Source organism: Erythrolamprus reginae, chromosome 2, assembly GCF_031021105.1.
Source record: "Erythrolamprus reginae isolate rEryReg1 chromosome 2, rEryReg1.hap1, whole genome shotgun sequence".
Lineage (NCBI taxonomy): Eukaryota > Metazoa > Chordata > Lepidosauria > Squamata > Dipsadidae > Erythrolamprus > Erythrolamprus reginae.
The window spans coordinates 289,058,735-289,078,574 of NC_091951.1; the positions used below are offsets into that span (position 1 = coordinate 289,058,735).

Consider the following 19,840-nt stretch of genomic DNA (forward strand, 5'->3'; position numbering starts at 1 on the left):
AACACCTCTACTTACGAACTTTTCTAGATGCCTCTTCTCAAGAACCTTTATCCACTTACAAACACGAGCCTCTGAAACTAACTGGAAATGGCGGGGAGAAGCCTCCATGGGGCCTCTCTAGGAATCTCCTGGGAGAAAACAGGGCCGGAAAAGGCGGGGAGAAACCTTGGTGGGGCCTCTCTAGGAATCTCCTGGAAGGAAACAGGGCTGGAAAAGGCGGGGAGAAGCCTCCGTGGGGCCTCTCTAGGAATCTCCTGGGAGGAAACAGGGCCTCCACCCTCCCTATGGTTTCCCCAATCACACACATTATTTGCTTTTACATTGATTCCTATGGGAAAAATTGCTTCTTCTTACAAACTTTTCTACTTAAGAACCTGGTCACGGAACAAATTAAGTTTGTAAGTAGATACCACTGTATAGGGAAAGGCACTAAGATGTTTAAGAGGCAAGGCAGCTCGTGAAGACAGGAGAGGTGCATACATTTTTTTTTCCTACTAGTCCTTTAAGATCCTTCCAATATTTTTCAGCCAAACCACGGAACAAACAAAATATTCCAGTTTATTAAAACTTAATTATTTGCAGAAGTTTGCGAACCTCTGACTCACAAGTGTTTATTTTGAATTCAAAAACAAAAAAACCCCTACAGTTTCTATGTTGTACACACTCCTAAAAAAAACAAGGTGGTCACAAGGCAAGCATTAAACTTAGTGCCATGGTTGTTTACAATGGCTTGGATCTAAAGAAGCTCAGTTCTGAATTTGCCTATGGCTCTCAAAACTATTTTAAGTTATAATTTAGCACCTTTAGGCCAGCCCTATGTAAACAGTGCTGAAGGCTATGATCTAGACCAGTAATCCCCAATCTTTGTGGTTTAGCAGTCCAGCCCAGCTGGGGCAGGGAAGCGGGCTGTGGGATAACATGTGTGCATGCTGGCCCGCCTTTTGCGCGAGTGGAGCTCCGTGCGTATGCCAGCCTGGCTCTCGTACAGCCTGATTCTGAATAGACCATAGCCAGTAGTTGGGGATCTCTGATCTAGAACATTTCCCAGCCTCCCAACTATAAGAAACATATCTCTGAACTCTCAGAATTTCCCACGCAGCATGCTGCCTGGAGTATTTTGGAAGTTGAAATCCACCCATCTTAAACTTGCCAGGGTTGGGAAGTAATAATTTAAAGTAAGTTTAGGGAAAAACTGGGACATATCATTTCAAATTAGGAACCGGCTAAACGGAAGACTAAATGTATACTGAGGAAAAGTTGAAAAGCATTTCAAACATAAACAAGCATAAATGTATCACTCTTCCCATTTTATTCTTCTACTACCTCATGAGCTAAAGATGGTTAATGTAGATCTGGATAGACATGGTGATACTTGCTTAGTCGTAATTCTTGTGCTTATCAATCAGTCTAATGACGTTTCTTTAATCTTGGCGTTACAAGGATGGAGTGATTGGTCTTTCTTCCCCTACTGATTTTTTCAAATGGATAGTTAATAGTTCCTTCTTTACCCTCTAAACCAGGGATGTCAAACTTATGACCCATGGGTTGGATGCGTCATATGTTGACCACGGCCACTCCAATTTAGCAAAGGGGGGAAAAGTCCCAATACGTCATGTGATGACGTGAGTTTGACACCCCTGCTTTAGATTACCAACAGCCAAAAATCAGCAACCCTAGCAAACGTTAATATCACATTATAGCTAGAACTGTCAGAAAGGTTGTCTGGAGCTCAGTCTGCAGTAGATTCTTTGAATTTTATTTATTTCATTTGTGAGCTCTCTATGCTGGTTTGATAAAACAATTAAATGTATTCCTATCATGGTTTTCTGTAAAACCCCTTACATTATTCAGAAGAGACCATTTTTTTTAAAGATATCTGAAATTATAGGATACCTGCTGGTGAAACAGATCTTCCTCTTCTACAGCTTCAATTGGTTCTTCTTCTACTTCTTCCCCCTCTTCAACTTCAAGTAAAGTTGTTTTGAAGACGGTGCTTCTCTGAGCAACTTCCTATAATAGAGATGGTTGGGTTATTACCAAACACTCAAACTACAGTACAGTGATCCCCCGGTTATTGCGTCCCCGACCATTGCGAACAGGGTAATTCGCGATTTTTCAACCCGGAAGTCAAAACACCATCTGCGCATGCGTGCCCTTTTTTCTATGGGCACGCATGCGTAGATGGCGCCCGGCAGATCAGCTGCTGGGCAGCTTCCCTGGGTCTTCCCCCTCTTGCTGGCGGGAGGGCGAAGCCCCCCCCAGCACCCGCTCGCCCGCCCTTCGCCCAGGAGCTTTCCAATGAGTCCCGAAGACGCGGAAGTTTGACGTTTGTCTTCGGGACTCATTGGAAAGCTCCGATCGTTTTAAAACAGTTGCGCCGTTCTCCGCTGACTCCTGGTGAACTTCCCCGCTTTAGGAGTTAGCGGAGAACGGCGTGCCTGCTTTAAAACGATCGGAGCTTTCCAATGAGTCCCGAAGACAAACGTCAAACTTCCGCGTTTGTCTTCGGGACTCATTGGAAAGCCGCGCGGGTGTTTTAAAACGTCCCCGCCGACATGGGGGGCTCGCTAGCACCCCCCCGAACCCCCAACCCGGGTTAGGGGGGTACTAGCGAGCCCCCCATGTCGGCGGCGACGTTTTAAAACACCCGTGCCGCCCCCAATCTTCGGCTCCTCGCTAGCGCTGCGGAAGTAAAAACACCATCTGCACATGCGCAGATGGTGTTTTTACTTCCGCAGCGCTACTTCGCGAAAACCCGCTCGTTGCGGGGGGGTCCTGGAACGGAACCCTCGCAACGAGCGGGGGATCACTACTGTATTTCAGGACTTTTTTATTATCTATTGTAAGCATGCACTGCTGCTGTGAATATATAAACCCCACTTATATATTCACAGCAGCAGTACATGCTTATATGTCACAGATGGCACGCAAAGCCATATCGGAGGGCACACGAGGTGTTGTTGTTAATTATTATTTATTAGATTTGTATGCCGCCCCTCTCTGAAGACTCGGGGGCGGCTGCATATGTTGCTGCATATTCAGCTCCAGCGCGCATGCATGCACCGGACAACTGATTTTTGGCCTAAGGCAGTGATGGCGAACCTATGGCGCAGGTGCCACAGGTGGCACGCGGAGTCATATTTCCTGGCACGCAGGTCATTGACCTAGCTCAGCTCCAACATGCATGTGTGTGCCGGCCATCTGCTTTTTTGCTCGCAAAGGCTCTGGGAGGGTATTTTTGGCTCCCAGAGAGCCTCTGGGGGATGGGAGAGGGCATTTTACCCTCCCCCAGCTCCAGGGAAGTCTTTGAGGCCTGGGGAGGGTGAAACATGAGCCTACTGGGCCCACCAGAAGTCGGGAAACAGACCATTTCCGGCCTCCAGAGGGCCTCTGGGGATTGGGAGAAGCCATTTTTGCCCTCCCCAAGCATTGAATTATTGGTGTGGGCACTCACACATGCACAATCGTGCATGGGCATACTCTTTTGGCACCTGAGGAAACAAACATTCGCCATCAGTGGCCTAGGGGAAGACCATTTTGCCCTTCCGGCAATGGGCAAACCGAAAGTCCATTTTTATAAACTTCCGTTTTGCCTGTTGGGCCGTTTTTTCACCATCCTAGGTTTCAGTGAGGCCTATGCGCATATGACTGTGTATTTGTGTGCTTGCGCAGCATGGGGGAGCACACATGTTTTGGGAGAAGGAATAGGTGTGTGCACGCACACAAACCCTTTTGGCATATAAACCAAAAAGGGTTCGCCATCACTGCTATAAATTAAAAAGAAAATCAGAGCCTTATCCTCTATTCGGTCACATCCTTTTAAAATAAAATTAATTACATTGTATCAAGGCAATGGAGTCATATGTATCTACGTTACCTCTCCCTGAGAGTTTTTCAGAACAACTTTCACATCTTTGCCAGTGCCCCAAGAATTCTGGTTCTTCCAGATGAGGTCAGAGGGAGGACTGGCTGTTACTCCAGCATTAGCAGTCCATATCTGAGAAAATGAAACAGATTGTACAAAATTAATATATATCTGCCAATAAGTATCTTTGCATCTCTATTTATATACAAGGTGAAAAGACAAAATACAGCTAAACTGCATGGTTTTTGGATAAAAAGTGCCAGAAATCTTAAGTAAAATAGCAGTTTAAAGACATTGCTCTATAATCAATAGATGGCCTCATTTTTTTATGGAAAAGAATCCAATGACACTCATTGATTAGTATTAATTTACACACATTTTAATTAGTTATTATTCCATTCAACCTGGAATTTTTGGTTATTGTCCAAATTATCTTTTATTAACAAGCTACATTTTGAGTTCCACAAAATTGATCTCACTTACTGTAACTGTCTGGCCTGCCTTCAGCACATATCTTGAGGTATACTTATAATTCACAGAAACATCTCCTATTTTTCTGATCATCTCCCAGCCTCCCATTGGTTGATCCTAAATTAAATCAGAGGACAAAAAGATCTGTATTAGGCAATTACAATACATGAAAAGGGTTAAGTATCTCGTGACATTTCAACCAAAATGCCACAAAAATGCATCATCTGCAGATAAATCTAGTTTAAAACTTTTAACCAGTGACAGATAGGAAACTGCAAATTTTTAGGTAACTGTTTTAAAAATTGCATAATTTTAATGCTGTGAGGCGTTTAAAAAATCTGGTTTATAGCTAGATCAAACCAATTTTGGAGTATTATTTTGAAACCTAAAATTCTTGGCTTAGCCATGAATACCTACAGTATATATTTTTGCCCGTTAAGCCATTTAGATTAATAGAATATACAATATATTTTGCATATACTCTATCCTTTTTAGAATCAACAAAGAATAAGTACAATAGTTTTTCTTTTCTAGATTGCCAGTTTAGTCATAGAAAAATAAATCATGCAATCCTATACACTGTAGCTAAACAAGAAGAACCCCTTCACTTCATCTTCCAACAGTTCCCTTACCATGGACAATGAAATAATGCTACATTTTAGGTTCTGAAAGGCTTTAAGTTCCCGACTCTACCTTGTCAGCCTCATCCATCCTTCTAATGATATAAAATTCAATTCCAAATAATATCTAGCTAGCATGGCAATTGCTGAGAATTAGGGAATTTGGCAGTTGGAGTTGAGAGTTGGAGAATAATAAATTGTTTAATAAAATATTGTATGTCACCACTTGGATTATAGAACTAAAACTTTTAGTAGAGATTTAAAACAACCTTTCACTGGCTGAGTTTGTTTGTTTGTTTATTGGATTTATATGCCACTCTTCTCCGAGAACTATATACTATATAATCAAAAACAAATCAAGTATACTATGTCTTAGTATATAATTAACATACCTGCTCAGAAGTGTTCTTCAAGCGAATAAATTTCCCATCTACATCTATCTCCTCAATACAGATATTTCCAGTTGCAGAAGCTGAATGAGCAATACTGACACTACTACTGGCTTCCGATTCTTCTACATCAACCCTCTTCCTCTTTCCCCTTGTTGTACGAACACTGCGGCTTGATGATGCCCGAGAGACAGTTACACGGGAAGATGGGCTGGGAGTAAGTTTCAACCTGAGGAAACAAATTCATGAATAGTTATTTTTCTTCAACCATGTCGCCACCCACGTTGTGTTACGAACTTGTAAAAGTTCATAGTAAGGTTTCTGAACCCCACTCTTAAATAAAATAAGTCAATCTATATTTAAATTACCGTATATACTCGAGTATAAGCCGACCCGAGTATAAGCCGAGGCACCAATTTTTGCCACAAAAACGGGGAAAACGTATTGACCCGAGTATAAGCCGAGGTTAGAAAATGCAGTGGCTACTGGTAACTTATAAAAATGGAAAACAATAAAATTACATTAATTGAGACATGTTTTAGAATATTTATTTTAAAGAAAACCAGTAAACTAGCTCTGTAAATTTAAAAGAGGGTAAACAAATTAACAATATTAACAATAAATTAAAAAGTAAAAAAAGTAGCTCGATCAGGAACAAAGCTAAAACCTAAGAGTTAAAATCCTTCAAAACTGGATTCCTTCTCATCATTAATTGGATTTACATTATTGTTCTGTTTTTATATATGCTGTGAGCCACCCTGAGTCCTTGGAGAGGGATTGCATATAAATCCAATTAAATAAACAAACAAACAAACAAACAAATAAATAAGTGTATCCAAAGAAGAGCTTCAGCGAGGTTATCAGCATAGAAAACCAAATAGATAGATAGATAGATAGATAGATAGATAGATAGATAGATAGATAGATATAGATATAAAGATAGATAGAGACAGACAGACAGAAAAATAGATAGATAGATAGATAGAAATAGATACAGATAGATAGAGAGATAGATAGATAGATAGAAAAATAGATAGATAGAAAGATGGAAAAATAGATAGATAGAAATAGATACAGATAGATAGATAGATAGATAGATAGATAGATAGATAGATATAGATAGAAAGATAGATAGACAGACAGACAGACAGATAGAAAAATAGATAGATAGATAGATAGATAGATAGATAGAAATAGATACAGATAGATAGATAGATAGATAGAAAGAAAAATAGATAGATAGAAAAATAGATAGATAGACAGATAGATAGATGATAGATAGATAGATAGATAGATAGAAATAGATACAGATAGATAGAAAGAAAAATAGATAGATAGAAAAATAGATAGATAGAAATAGATACAGATAGATAGATGATAGATAGATAGACAGATAGATAGATATAGATAGATAGATAGACAGACAGATAGAAAAATAGATAGATAGATAGATAGATAGATAGATAGAAATAGATACAGATAGATAGATAGATAGATAGATAGATAGAAATAGATACAGATAGATAGATAGATAGATAGATAGATAGAAAAATAGATAGATAGAAAGAAAGATAGACAGATAGAAAAAGAATTCCTGTCTAGCTCTGCCTCATAACACATTATTAGATCCTATCCAAGCAAGGACAGCAACTACCACAAAATACCATTTTTTAAACAGTTTAAATCCTTTCAAAGGAGGGGGAGGAGAATCTGACAGCAGGAGGCCTTTTTAATCCGACTAAGGGCAATGCAGAGAGAGCAAGGAATAGTTACTCACCATTGCTTTTCCCCCCTCTCGGTTGGAGCAAATGGCTGCCTCTTTTGCTTGAGCCAGGGAGAGGAACTACGGCGTGCGAGAGGGGACAAAAGCTGGTGCCTCCTCGCTCTGGCTCAAGCAATGGCGCCCTCGTGTGGTGACTTTGTCAATGACCCGAGTATAAGCCGAGGTTGTGTTTTTCAGCCCATTTTTGGGGTGAAAAACTCGGCTTATACTCGAGTATATACGGTAACAGACAGGCTAACATTTTCAAGTACGAACAGTTCATACTCTCTCTGCATAACCAACATTATTAATTGAGGCTAGTTTTTAAGAGGTTCTAAAACAAAGACTAGCCAAAGAATAATGTATTAAATTGTCCTTTATTCAGCAGCATACACTTTATATGAGGAGTGGTAGACAGAAAAAAAAATGCCACATGGATTTTCTGTTGGAGATCCAAAACATGACCAAAGCAATCTAATACTAAACTTGGAAAGAAAAAGTAGTAATGAATCTTCTTCTAAACCTAAAGACTTCTAGCTCATGATAAGTAGGCTGAAAAGTATGGAGAGGGTGATATTTACAACTATGCAATTTCTTCTGTGCCCAAACATTTCTTTGAATTTTACAGTACTTTCACACCAATACACGAGCATCATAAGTAACAGTGGTTTGGCAGTTGGATGGAAAAAATCCAAGAATATTAGCAGGTTGGTGGCTAAGAGGAAGTAGATAAGATTGGCAGACTGGTGATCTGCAGGCCATTTAGGAATTTAGAAAGCAGAGGCTGCTAAAGCCTTATTCAATCTTCTCTAGAGTTCATTTACATCAAGGTGTCAAACTCGATTTCACTGAGGGTTGTGTTTGACCTTGGGAGGGGAGGCAACTTGACGTCACTTGTGTCGGGGGCATCTGTGGTGGCCCAAGTGCTCCGCCAGCAAAAACAGGCTACTGAGCTCCGTTTCTGGTCTACAATGGCCTCCTGCAGCACTCTGCCAGGGAAAACAGAACTCGCTGAGGCCCTCACAAGCTCTGTTTCTGGCTGCAATGGCCTCCTGCAAACCTCTGCTAGAGAAAATTGAGCTCAGGAGATCTGTGTACTGCAGGCTGGTCTTTTGCTGTTTCCCGGGCAGCTCTGATCTAAGTATCCTGTGGGCTGGATTTGGAAAATTGCAGAATTGCACTTTAATTGTCTTTGAACTGAATACAACGACAAGTGTACATGCATGTGGAAGTGATTTGATATCCAGCAAATCCAAGCTAATTTATTTATTCGATTGATTGATTAGATTTTTTTATGCCTCCCTTCTCCTTAGACTCAGGGCAGCTTACAACATGTTAACAATAGCACTTTTTAACAGAGCCAACATATTGCCCCCACAATCCGGGTCATTTGTCCTCATTATTATTTATTAGATTTATATGCCGCCCCTCTCCGAGGGCATTGAGAATGTTGTGTTTTCAGGTTTTAAACTAGCTACCATTAAGTATTTTTTATTAAGTGATGGTAACAAATACAGGTAATCCTCATTTTACAAGTTCATTTAGTGACCATTCAGTTACAACAGCTCTGAAAAATGTGATTTATGACCATTTTTCACTCATGACCATTGCAGCATCCCCATGGTGACGTGATTTATACTTGGATGCTTGACAACTGACTCATATTTCTGACCTGTACTGTGTCCAAGATCATGTGATCCCCATCTGCAACTTTCTGGCAAGCCAAGTCAATGGGAAAAGCAGATTCACTTAACCACCATGTTATTAATTTAACAGTTGCATTGATTCACTTCACTGTGGCAATTAAATTGTAAAATGAGACAAAATTCACTTAACAACATACATTTTGGGCTCTATTGTAACTATTAAGTTGAGCAATTTTCCTCAATGATTAGAATACTTACACAATCCAAATCAATACTATTTCAGTACTGTTTATACTATACTTTCTTACTGCAAGAGTTTTAGTTGGATTTTAGCTACTTTACATATCATATATGGCTAAGCCAACAAATATAAGAGTGATCACATAGAAATCCAAAGAAAATTTTCCAAAGAGGATCTTTCCATTTTGACCTTCATTTGTTAAAACCATACACATATCTTCTGTCATATCAGGGTCTCTCCTGACCTTCAGAGGGGGATGTGTTTAGTGAATAGAAAGATTAATGGATCTTTACATTACCTTTCTTCTTCACCCTCCAACAGCTTCCTATAGGCATTGATTTCCATATCCAGAGCCAATTTTACATCTAGCAGTTGTTCATAATCAGTCAACTGCTGTTGCATCTGATCTCGTATCTCTGCCATCTCTCTCTCTTTGTCAGATAGTGCCCTGCGGAAGGTATCCCTTTCTTTAGCCAGGATGTCCTCCAGTTCTTGCATCCTCTCTAGCCATCCTCTAGACTAAAAATTAGAAACAAAACAGAAAACTCAGCAACCTTAACTACTGAGAATATATATGTGGAAAGATGCTATTAAAAACTTACATTGAAAAACATGAAATAATTTTATATCTGTTTTGTACATAAAATAATTAGCACTAAGGAATTAATTTGTCCTCTTATGCCCCCTCCCCCCAAATATATATTTCCACTGATTATTAAGCAATCTAACACAAAAAGAAATAAGCACACATATTTCCTGTTTGGAGCAAGAAATGCCATCACTGAACAATTACAAAACAATCCCATTTGCAAAACAATTCTTTTTAATATTTAGAATTTAGTTCTTTTCCCATGCATTAACATCTTGGGTAAATACTAAATGTAACACAGCACAATATAAGGATTTACTCAATATAAGATTTTTACTCTAAAACAAGTGAAGTATCTCTTCCTATAAAAGCATTTAATATATTGTATGCTGCCTTACATTTTAAAATATGTATATATTTTAAAATAATTTTCCCAGGGTGATTTATACAAAAAATAATTTAAATTTATAATTTAAAATAATTTTCCTAGGGTGGTTTATACCAAATAATGTAAAATATTCAACTTTTTGCTAGCACAATTTTATATTATTTTCCTCAAAAATAAGAAAAATAGTTTTAAAGAAAAACATTGCTCACTCTTCTCTGATAGTACTACTGTTACACAACCAAATCAGTCAAAAGCCAAAGCAATCATTTTGATAGGGATACCTACTGTGCAAGTTCATTGGAACTAAATACATTAAGTAGAATTAAAAAAACACGTTAAAGCACAAATGAAGAATTAAAATTAAACTAACTACAAAAGAATCAACACAATTTACCTAATGGAAAACATACCAATTCAGATGTGTCTAACATTCACCCCAAACATTTAAGGAGGATTGACTGCTGACAATTATTACCCTTTTTTCTCTTAAAAGCAGAAGGAAGACCAAGAAACTGCCTCATTGGTATTCGCAATAAAAACAAAATAATCCCTTGTCCTGAAAAGTAATATAGTTGAAATATATGGTTTTCCATTTTCAATCATCAGAGAGAAATACAAATCCAATTTAGTTAGAATCTGCTAGTCGTCACTTAGAATCTTAAATTCCTTACCTCTTTCTGTAAAGCAGACAGTTGGGAAGAGAGGCTATCAATGCGCATGCGACTCTCTGTAAGTTCTTCTCTTACGGTGTTAGCTGCTGAGCTACACATCTCAGAGGAGAGCCTTGCGTTTTCAAGCTACAGAAAAGCATAGAGAAAGCATACCATTTACTTTGCCAACAAATATAGTAACAAGTACTTACTCTTTAAAAATCTGTAACAGGATTAAGTTACGTAATACAGGAAACCTCTCAGGCTGGCAAGATGACAACAGAGAATTTACGTAATATTTTGCTGGTGAATGATCTTCCAACCATCAAAATTATTCAGATTACTATTTTTCCCCCCAAACAGCAACATTTTCACGATACTTATTAATTCAACATTTAATAAACAGATATAACAAACATTTAATAAACAGATATAAAAGGATCTAAGATAATTGAAAGAGGGTGTTAACAGTTCACTGGAAAAGGGCAGCAAACTGGTGCTTAATAAGTTGAAAAAAATGTTCCAGTTCAGTGAAATTTCAGTTAATCACCAATTTCAGCTTGTCTGTTTAAAAAATCCAATCACACAAAATAAGTTATCTATTGCTTTAAGAACACTCTGCGCTATTGTACTTAGGGCTAAACATACAGGTAACAAAACATAATAAGCATGTAATCTCTTTATCTACTAATGATTCAGTCAGGGGGAAGTAAATGTTCGCCACATTAGGACTTTCTTAACAAGAATAACACTGAATGAAATGCATTATCATGTGAAGAACCCTTTTAGTTTCTCACACAAAATTTGGGAAACATGTAAAAGGGGGGAGGTGACCTCCAACTTCCACAGGAAGAATGGTAAACTGAAGACAGCTCTGCAAGAGAGATGAGTCAATGACCAATGTCTGTGGAAAGAAGAGAGGAATGAATCCACTCTTCAAATTCCTCTCCGGATTAAGGAGAGAATATTCCGGTGGTTTTAGAAAGTGAGGAGCTGGATCAGCTTTGCACAAGCTGCAATTCAGAGCTTTCAAAGGGGACAGTGAGTTCACCCACTTCCTTTTTAAATTACTTTCATGGGTATATGGATTGCTTTCTGGCTTTTAATAATCTTCAGGATTAATAATATTTATTAATCTGGTTTCTTTTAATATTCAGCTAAAGAAATTTCATGTAAGTTTAAGACCTTACAAGAATTTTTTTTGTTTAAAAACAAACAACAAAAGGGTGATTAGAATACCGATTCTGGAAAGTTTTTAAATGTACTAACAGACTGGATTGACTGGCAATAAGATTAGGAAGTATAAGAATGTTTTCTGTGGTTTGTTTAAAATCCTATTAAAATATATGAAGATTTTGAATTTACCGGTAAATTAACAATCTTAAAATTAAAGTAACAATCTTCAGTTGTTAAACAGAGGCATAAAATCAAAATCATATGAAGTATTAGTATCACTTTATAAACCCTTAGTAAGGCCACACCTGTCCTGGACTATTACATCCAGTTTTGGTCACCACTTTACAAAAAGGATGTAGAGACATTGGAAAAAGTGCAAAAAAGAGCAACTAACATGATTAAAGGTCTGTAGTCTAAAACATATGAAGAACAGTTGCAAGATTTGGGTTTGACTAGTCTAGAGAAAAGAAGGACTGGGGACTATGATAGTAGCATTTCAGTATTTGAAAAGTTGTCACAAAGAGGAGGGGGGCAATTTATTTTTCAAAGTACCAGTGGGTGGGAGAGGCAGAACAAAAAACAATGGAGGGAAACTAATCAAGGAGAAAATCAACCTGGAATTAAGGAGAAACTTTATACAGTGATAACAATTAAGCAGTGGAACAGTTTACCATCAGAAGTTGTAGGTGCTTTATCACTGGAAGCTTTTTTAACAACTGGACAGTCACTTATCTGATGGTACAGGGTCTCCTGCTTGAGCAGAGGATTGGACTAGAGCAGTGTTTCCCAACCTTGGCAACTTGAAGATATTTGGACTTCCACTCCCAGAATTCCCCAGCCAGCGTTCACTGGCTGGGGAATTCTGGGAGTGGAAGTCCAAATATCTTCAAGTTGCCAAGGTTGGGAAACACTGGACTAGAGGACCTCAAAGGTCTTTTCCAGCTCTATTCTGATTGAAAAATGTAAGAAATCTTTCCTTGGACAGATGGTATGGATTAGAGAAAAACATTACCAGAATAGATTTGAAGATAGGTTACTAGAAGCAATCAGAAAGTACTAAAGATTATGATTAAAGAAGAGCCATTAATCCAAATTGGAAGAATGTTTTAACTCAGAATTCAAGGATGTTTGACAGCAATATAATCAGAACTTTCTTTTTAGATTGTTTGTGGTTACAAAAGTGAGCTCAAAGAAGGATACAACTGAGAATCATATTGCTTTGGACGTGGATTTAAAATTAATTCAATATAATATTGATTAAGATGGTATACAGAATGTACAAATGAAATTGAGGTTATAATAGCTAAAAGGGATGTATCAATAATAAATCTGAACTGCAACTTGGATATGTAGATTTTACTCAGAGCATTTTTTGGAATCACAAGAGAATGAAAAAAAAATAGTTTCTGGGACACTACTTAAAAACAATAAACTTCGCAAAATTAAAAACATTTATCACATTGGCTTGATTAATTTTATTCAACAAAGCTTTTAAAAAATTGTTTATAGCAGCTTTTAATGGCCTTTTCATGATCAGCACTAAATGATGACCCATGGGATTATAGATGAGATATGGAAAGAAGAGGTTTTTTGTTGCATTTTTAGAGAAAATGGTAAGCTATGATACTGAAATTGAAGGAAAACCAAATCATAAGAACTGATTAGACCATTAATAGATAAAAAAACTAAAAATGAAGAAGCCGAGGTACTTTAGAATTAAAGTAGACTGGGACTTTAGAATTGAAATAGACAAGTACCTGACACATATTTAAAATTGCTGACAAGACAAAAAGTCTGGATAGTGTACACTGCAGTAACTGGAGAAAGCAAAATAGAAAGAAGTGGAGAAAAATCACAAAATACAAAACCTGCAAAGAGAATTAAATGACTCCGCTAAAAGAAAACAAAGATTGTACTAACGGTAATATGCTATGTAGCAATGTAGCAGGAACTAAGAGCACACATTTTTAATAAGTCAGAATTCTAGTTTATCATTTCTACAGTCAATATATATCATCTGCATTGGAAATTTTTCAGCTAGTAAAACAATCTGAAAATATTCAAGTGTTTGGTACTTTGGCATGGTAGGTTTCTTCAAGCTCCTCTTTGTAAAGTTTCACTTGCGCATCATGTTGCTCTCTCATTTCTTTCAGTGCTTGAGCCAATTTGTATTCATACTCTATCAGACGCCCAGAGTCCACCTCAACAAGGCGAGTCTCATGTTTCCTTCTTGTTTCATTTATTTCCTAAGAATAAAGAAAGAAAGTTATATTAAAAGCATTCACTAAAAAAAAAAAAAGTCAGGATGTCATATTATGTTAGGGCTATAATACTGGTTACAACTTTTCCCATGCTAGCAATCCTCCTCAAAACTACTTCTACTGATAACAGAGGCTAGCAATATGTGCTTTGCCATATTAATGACAAAGATGTGTTCAGAGAGGATCTGTGAGCCACAAACAATATAATGGTTTACCTAACCTAGCTGAAATAATCTTTTGATTTTAGAATCTCAACTCATTACCTCTTCATATATATTTTTTCGAAATTCCAAGTCTTCCATCAAACTTTGGCAGCGGTTTTCGAGATCCACTTTCAGTAACGTTTCATCCACCAATTGTTTCTTGGCAGCTGCTAAAGCAGCTTCAAGCTTGAAAAGAATATTAAAATAAAATTATAGCACAAATTTGCCAAAATACCAGTACAGGAGAGAATAAAGTATCATCTGATCCAGTATTTATATAATTGACCAATTACAGTATCCAAAACCTGCTTAAGTAATATAAATATTTGAGATTTCTTTAATTTCTACATTCTAAGTTTACAGGTAGTCCTCAACTTACAACTGATCATTTAGTGACCATATTAAGTAATGACAGACCTCCCTATGGGGTACCTATGATGCTGTTCTGAAGTTCTGACAGCTGCATATTTCAGAGTCTCAGCAACTGGTCTGCATTTACGGCCATTTGCAGCATCCAATAATCATGTAACTGCATTTTACAACATTTCAGTTGTAAACCTGCATTACTTTCAGTTATTTGTCCATAGCCAATAAATAGTTAACTGCAGTGGGCCCTTAGTGACTGCAAACATTATCAGTTTAAAATTATTCTTCTATGTGATGAATGGTAACTCAGGTAATTGTGGACAGGATCTAAGCATAATGGAATAATTGCTTCCTCTGGCAGCTACTGCAGTTATAAGTAGTCCTCAAGAAACAATCACAATTGAACCCAAAATTTGTGTTGCTAAGTGAAACATTTATTAAGTAAGTTTGCCCCATTTTACAACTTTTCTTTCCACAGTTATTAAGTCAATTATTGCATTTGTTAAGTTAGTAATCCACTTGTTAAGTGAATCTGGCTTCCCCATTGATTTTGCTTGCCAGAAGGTTGCAGAAGTTGATCACATGACCCCAGAAAATTGCAACTGTCGTAAATATGAACCAGTTGCCAAGCATCTGAATTTTGATCATGTGACCATGTGGATGCTGCAATGGTTAAATGTGAAAAGTGGTCATAAGTCACCTTTTTCAATGTTGTTATAACTTTGAACAGTCACTAAACGAACTGTTTTAAGTCAAGGACTACCTGAATAGGTGACCCCTTCATAAAGGACAATTCGGTGAATGAGTTAGGTCCCATGTTTGGCAAAGGGCCTCAACCAGCCAAAACCATTTCTTCCTGGCAGAATGCTGCAGGTGGCCTATCAGGCCAAAAATGGGGCAAAGCCCCTCATGCTCCATTTTGGCTGGCAGTATACTGCAAGTGACGTCTGTCCCCTCTCCCACCAATCCGCACCTCCCTCTGGAGAACTGCAATGCTGATCTGGTCCTCCAAGAAATCCCATTTGCATCCCTGCTCCAGACTTCCATTTTAATTAAATTCAGTAAAATATAGCTATTCTAGTTTGTTTTTAACAGTTTTTATTGAATTATATACATTTTTTAAAAAAGACAAACAAACATTAAATAAAACAAACCATCACATTTACATTTATACACATATACCTCTGGGGCAATATTGGGCTGCAACATGGACGGTCCGGTGCGCCATCTCGGTAGGAAAAATTGAGATGCGCACGCAGGAAATAGTATAAGGGCAGACTAGATGGATCATGAGGTCTTTTTCTACCATCAATCTTCTATGTTTCTATCTCCATGTCCCTGATGTGTGCAGGCATACATGTGTGAGATTTGGGTTTTGCACATGCGCAGGAAGTAAAATCTCATGCCAGAACAATCGTGCTGAGAGATTTTGCTAATTTTCAGTGCTTTTTTTGCTTCCGCACATGCGCATAACCAAAGGAATTGCCAAAAATAAGTGAATCATATTATGGTACACTCAACGATCAAGTTTTGCTTCTGCATGATTTACTATACATAATATAATTTCATCACTAATAATATTTAAATATGTTTGTGTATATAATCTAAGGTCATTAAATAATTATTGTCTTTCCTAATGTATGTATTCTTTTGTAAATATTTTAAATGTATACTTTATTTCCATTGCTATCATCTATTGCTTAATATGCACATTTATAATACTTCTGATCTAGTTTTAACTATAGTTAATTTAAAGAACTCTAGTTTATTAAAATCGAGATGCAACATTTTATCTATAATTAAGCATTAAATCCTCTTGCTATAAACCTAAGGGAAAGGCAACATATAGGCTCAATCCTTACATGCACAAGAGACTATCATTTAAAATGTAAACAATTAGGAATGCACTGTACATGGTTATTGCTACTACTTGTAGTAGAATTAATAGCAATGGCAGTTTATTTCTCCAAATTATATACTGTACAGCCAAGTAGTACATATTTATACCAACTATAAAATCCACAAGTTAGAATCCAAAAAAACACCAACTGTTTGAAAATATGACTGGTTATGATTTACCTGAGAAATCTGATCCTTTAGGTCCTCAAGGTCCCCTTCCAGACTTTTTTTCTCACCAAGCGCTGTAGCAAGGGCTGCTTCTTTTGCATTAAGAGAGGCTTCAAATTCACGAAGCTTTGCCAGAGCACAATTCAGATCAGATTCTTTTTTTGCATAGCTAAAACAAAACAGAAGTTCAGTTCAAAGATTAAGAATGAAAACGAATTAACCTAAATTTGCAACAAATTAACTTTAGGTACAGCAAAATATTGGGAAAAATCTGATTTATATGGGTGAGTTGCATATATGTTGTGCTTTAGTTGGTAGGCAACCATGATGAAACTGAAATTGTATAAATCAAAAGACTACTGGAACAATCGTTTACTTGTTTTAATCACTAGTACAATATGTATATCTAATCTGGGTTTGTTCTTGGAATTGAGTGATCTTTGCACTGTTGGAATTGAGTTTTCAAAAATATACAAAATATTTCAATTGGAGCTAATTTTGTTTTAAACATGACAAAAAGCATGTTTGTATTTTATGTTCACCTTTTCAATAAATAAAGCTCTTGAATTACAGTAAAATAACACATAATCTAATAACAGCAACAGATGAGCCACGGTGGTACAGTGGTTAGAGTGCAGTCCTACAGGTTACTTCTGATTGCCAGCTGCCAACAATTTGGCACTCAGCCTTTCATCGAGAGGTGGGTAAAATAAAAATCCAGATTGTTGGGGGCAATATGCGGATTATGTTTAGAGAGGGCTGTAAAGCATTGTAAAACAGTATACAAGTCTATCCTATGCAGATTTCATTGATACAGTAAAGTTTATCAAAGCTGTGTTCTGAAGATACTTAGTGTGGGCTTAGTCTTGTTACAATTTTAGCAAGGAAAGAATGGAGAAGACTTATATTATAGCATGTTTAAGTAGAATTATATTATAGCCTCAAATGCCCCTAGTTTATATTTGGTTGGTGGTTAAAATCTGCTGCCTATTATATCATTAGTCTACAAACGTATTAGCTACAGTCTCTTAACTTATTGTGCAATGAAAGCAAATGCTTTTAATTAAGTTAACAAAGATCTCACACTTAAATATAACCTGCATTTTAGAGGGAAAAACTAAATTAAAATATTGGGCAAGTATAAAACTCTACATATCAAGTATTTCATCCATCATATTTTTCAGTTTATAAGACGTTCCTTTTTACCTCAAAAAAGCGGGTGCATCTCATACATCGAATGTTGCATGGAGGATTGACTGGTGGTCAACAGCGACGGCAGCAGCGCTCCCGTAGTCCTGTAGTGGTGGCTTTTCACACGGTTTGGTGGCTGGCGCCAGGCGCCTTTACCAAACTGTGCGAGAAGCCACCACTGGCAGATTACAGGAAGGTTGCTGCCGCCGCTGCTGACTACTGCCACTGCAGCATTTGAGAAACCCGCCACTGCCAGACTACAAGAAGCAGCTTCTTTCAGCAGTGGCGGTAGCGGCTTTTTGCTGTGAAACTTGGCACGGCATGGGAAAAAGCCGAGTTTCTGTCCTCCGTCACATGGGCACCTCTCTCCCTTGGTAGGTTTGTCTCCCGTGGAGAGATCGACGTCTATCTTTCCTCCCCCCTCCCGGCTGCCGAAGAGAGCAGCATGGCACTTGCAATGAGAGCCATCTCGGTTGCCCACCCCACGCTTGCAAGCTGCCACACTGGATTGCAAAGCAGGAAAGCTGCTACCGCTGCCGCTAACCACTCAGAAAAACCGCTGCCACCACCGCTGATACCACCACTGCTGGCCACCGCTAGAAGAAGCATGCATCTGAGAAGCCGCCACCGCTTCCCCTGCCTGAAGCAAGCTGCCTGACAGGTTTGAAGACCAACTTCCAAGTCTGAACACTCCTGAGTTAGGAGTGCAAGGGTCTTCAAACCTGGCAAGTTTAAGGCTTGTGGACTTAAACCTGGCAAGTTTAAGGCTTGTGACTGGAGGAGGAATTCTGGGAGTTGAAGTCCACATGTCTTGAAGCTGTCAAGTTTGAAAACCCCTGAGTTAGGAGTCTTCAAACCTGGCAAGTTTAAGGCTTGTGGACTTCAACTCCCATTTCTGAGCTAGCATAACTGAAGAAGAAATTCTAGGAGTTGAAGTCCACAAGTCTTGAAGGTGGTAAAAAGTGTACATGGTTTTAAAATGTGTACATAGTTTTAAACAGTATACATGGTTGTAAACACTGATTTCATTTTATATCCCATTCCTGAAACAGAAAAGGCAAAATTGGATACAGGGGAACACTAGCTGATACCTATGCTTCGCTACGAAACTATGTAATGGGGCTTGATAAATTGACTTAAACTTAAAAGCTTGAAAATTAATGAAGAGTTAAAAAAGGGACTGCATTATTTCGTTAGAGATGATAAACTAAGTTTCTGTTACAGATGAAGACATTATTTGCATAGCAGAGATTTCAATTTGTTCCTCAGATGAATTGCTCAGGATCTCCCTGTAAACAACATTCCAGGTTTTGCCGGCTGGCTGGAGGATGGCCAGGGTGTCAGGTGAACTGACTCTGGAGCATGCAACATAGAACTGGCAATGGGAGAAACAGGCAGCTTTACTTACTTATGAATTCCTAATCCCATCTGTAAATCTTTTGCTCTTTTTGCCTCTTTTCCCTTTAACTGATGTTGCAGTAGAAGAAACAGATCCATCTGAACTGAGGAGGGAAATGGGGGAGGGGGAGGACTGTCTCTGCCTACCAGTATCCATCAGTATTCATCTGGCTAGTGTCCTCGTTACTATGTGAGAGTTGAAGGGTGTTTGGAAACCCAAACAGTATTTGCTATGTGAACAAGGAGACAGGAGTCCGTGCGTGGCTCCGCTCAACTGTTCTGTAGTAAAGCTGCTTGCTGCTGTGAAAGTAAAAGCAAAACTGAAACTCCTCTGCTTGTTTTGCATTTGGATCAGATTTCTTTTCAGGCAGGGGGAATAAAATTCCTTAACATCAGAGCTTGTTAATAATGATAATAATACAGTGGAACCTCGACATACGAGCAGCTCTACTTACGAGCTACTCGAGATAAGAGCTGGGAGGGGAGCGACATTTTTGTTCGCCTCCCGAGCTCACATTCGGGATACGAGCGCCAAGGAGCTGTCTCCTGAAGCCGAA

The 19,840-nt window shown here is 38.1% G+C and overlaps 1 protein-coding gene across 1 annotated transcript in view; it reads right to left on the bottom strand.

The window, feature by feature from the left end:
* LMNB1 (lamin B1) overlaps positions 1-19,840 on the bottom strand; it is a 35,761-nt gene that overhangs the window by 2,648 nt on the left and 13,273 nt on the right. Inside the window, exons 2-10 of the mRNA XM_070742842.1 lie at positions 16,707-16,863; positions 14,322-14,447; positions 13,873-14,043; positions 10,643-10,768; positions 9,293-9,513; positions 5,349-5,574; positions 4,349-4,453; positions 3,878-3,997; positions 1,894-2,010 (exon numbers count right to left, since the gene is read on the bottom strand). Coding sequence (XP_070598943.1) covers positions 1,894-2,010; positions 3,878-3,997; positions 4,349-4,453; positions 5,349-5,574; positions 9,293-9,513; positions 10,643-10,768; positions 13,873-14,043; positions 14,322-14,447; positions 16,707-16,863 — 1,369 coding nt within the window. The remainder of the gene's footprint in view (positions 1-1,893; positions 2,011-3,877; positions 3,998-4,348; positions 4,454-5,348; positions 5,575-9,292; positions 9,514-10,642; positions 10,769-13,872; positions 14,044-14,321; positions 14,448-16,706; positions 16,864-19,840) is intronic.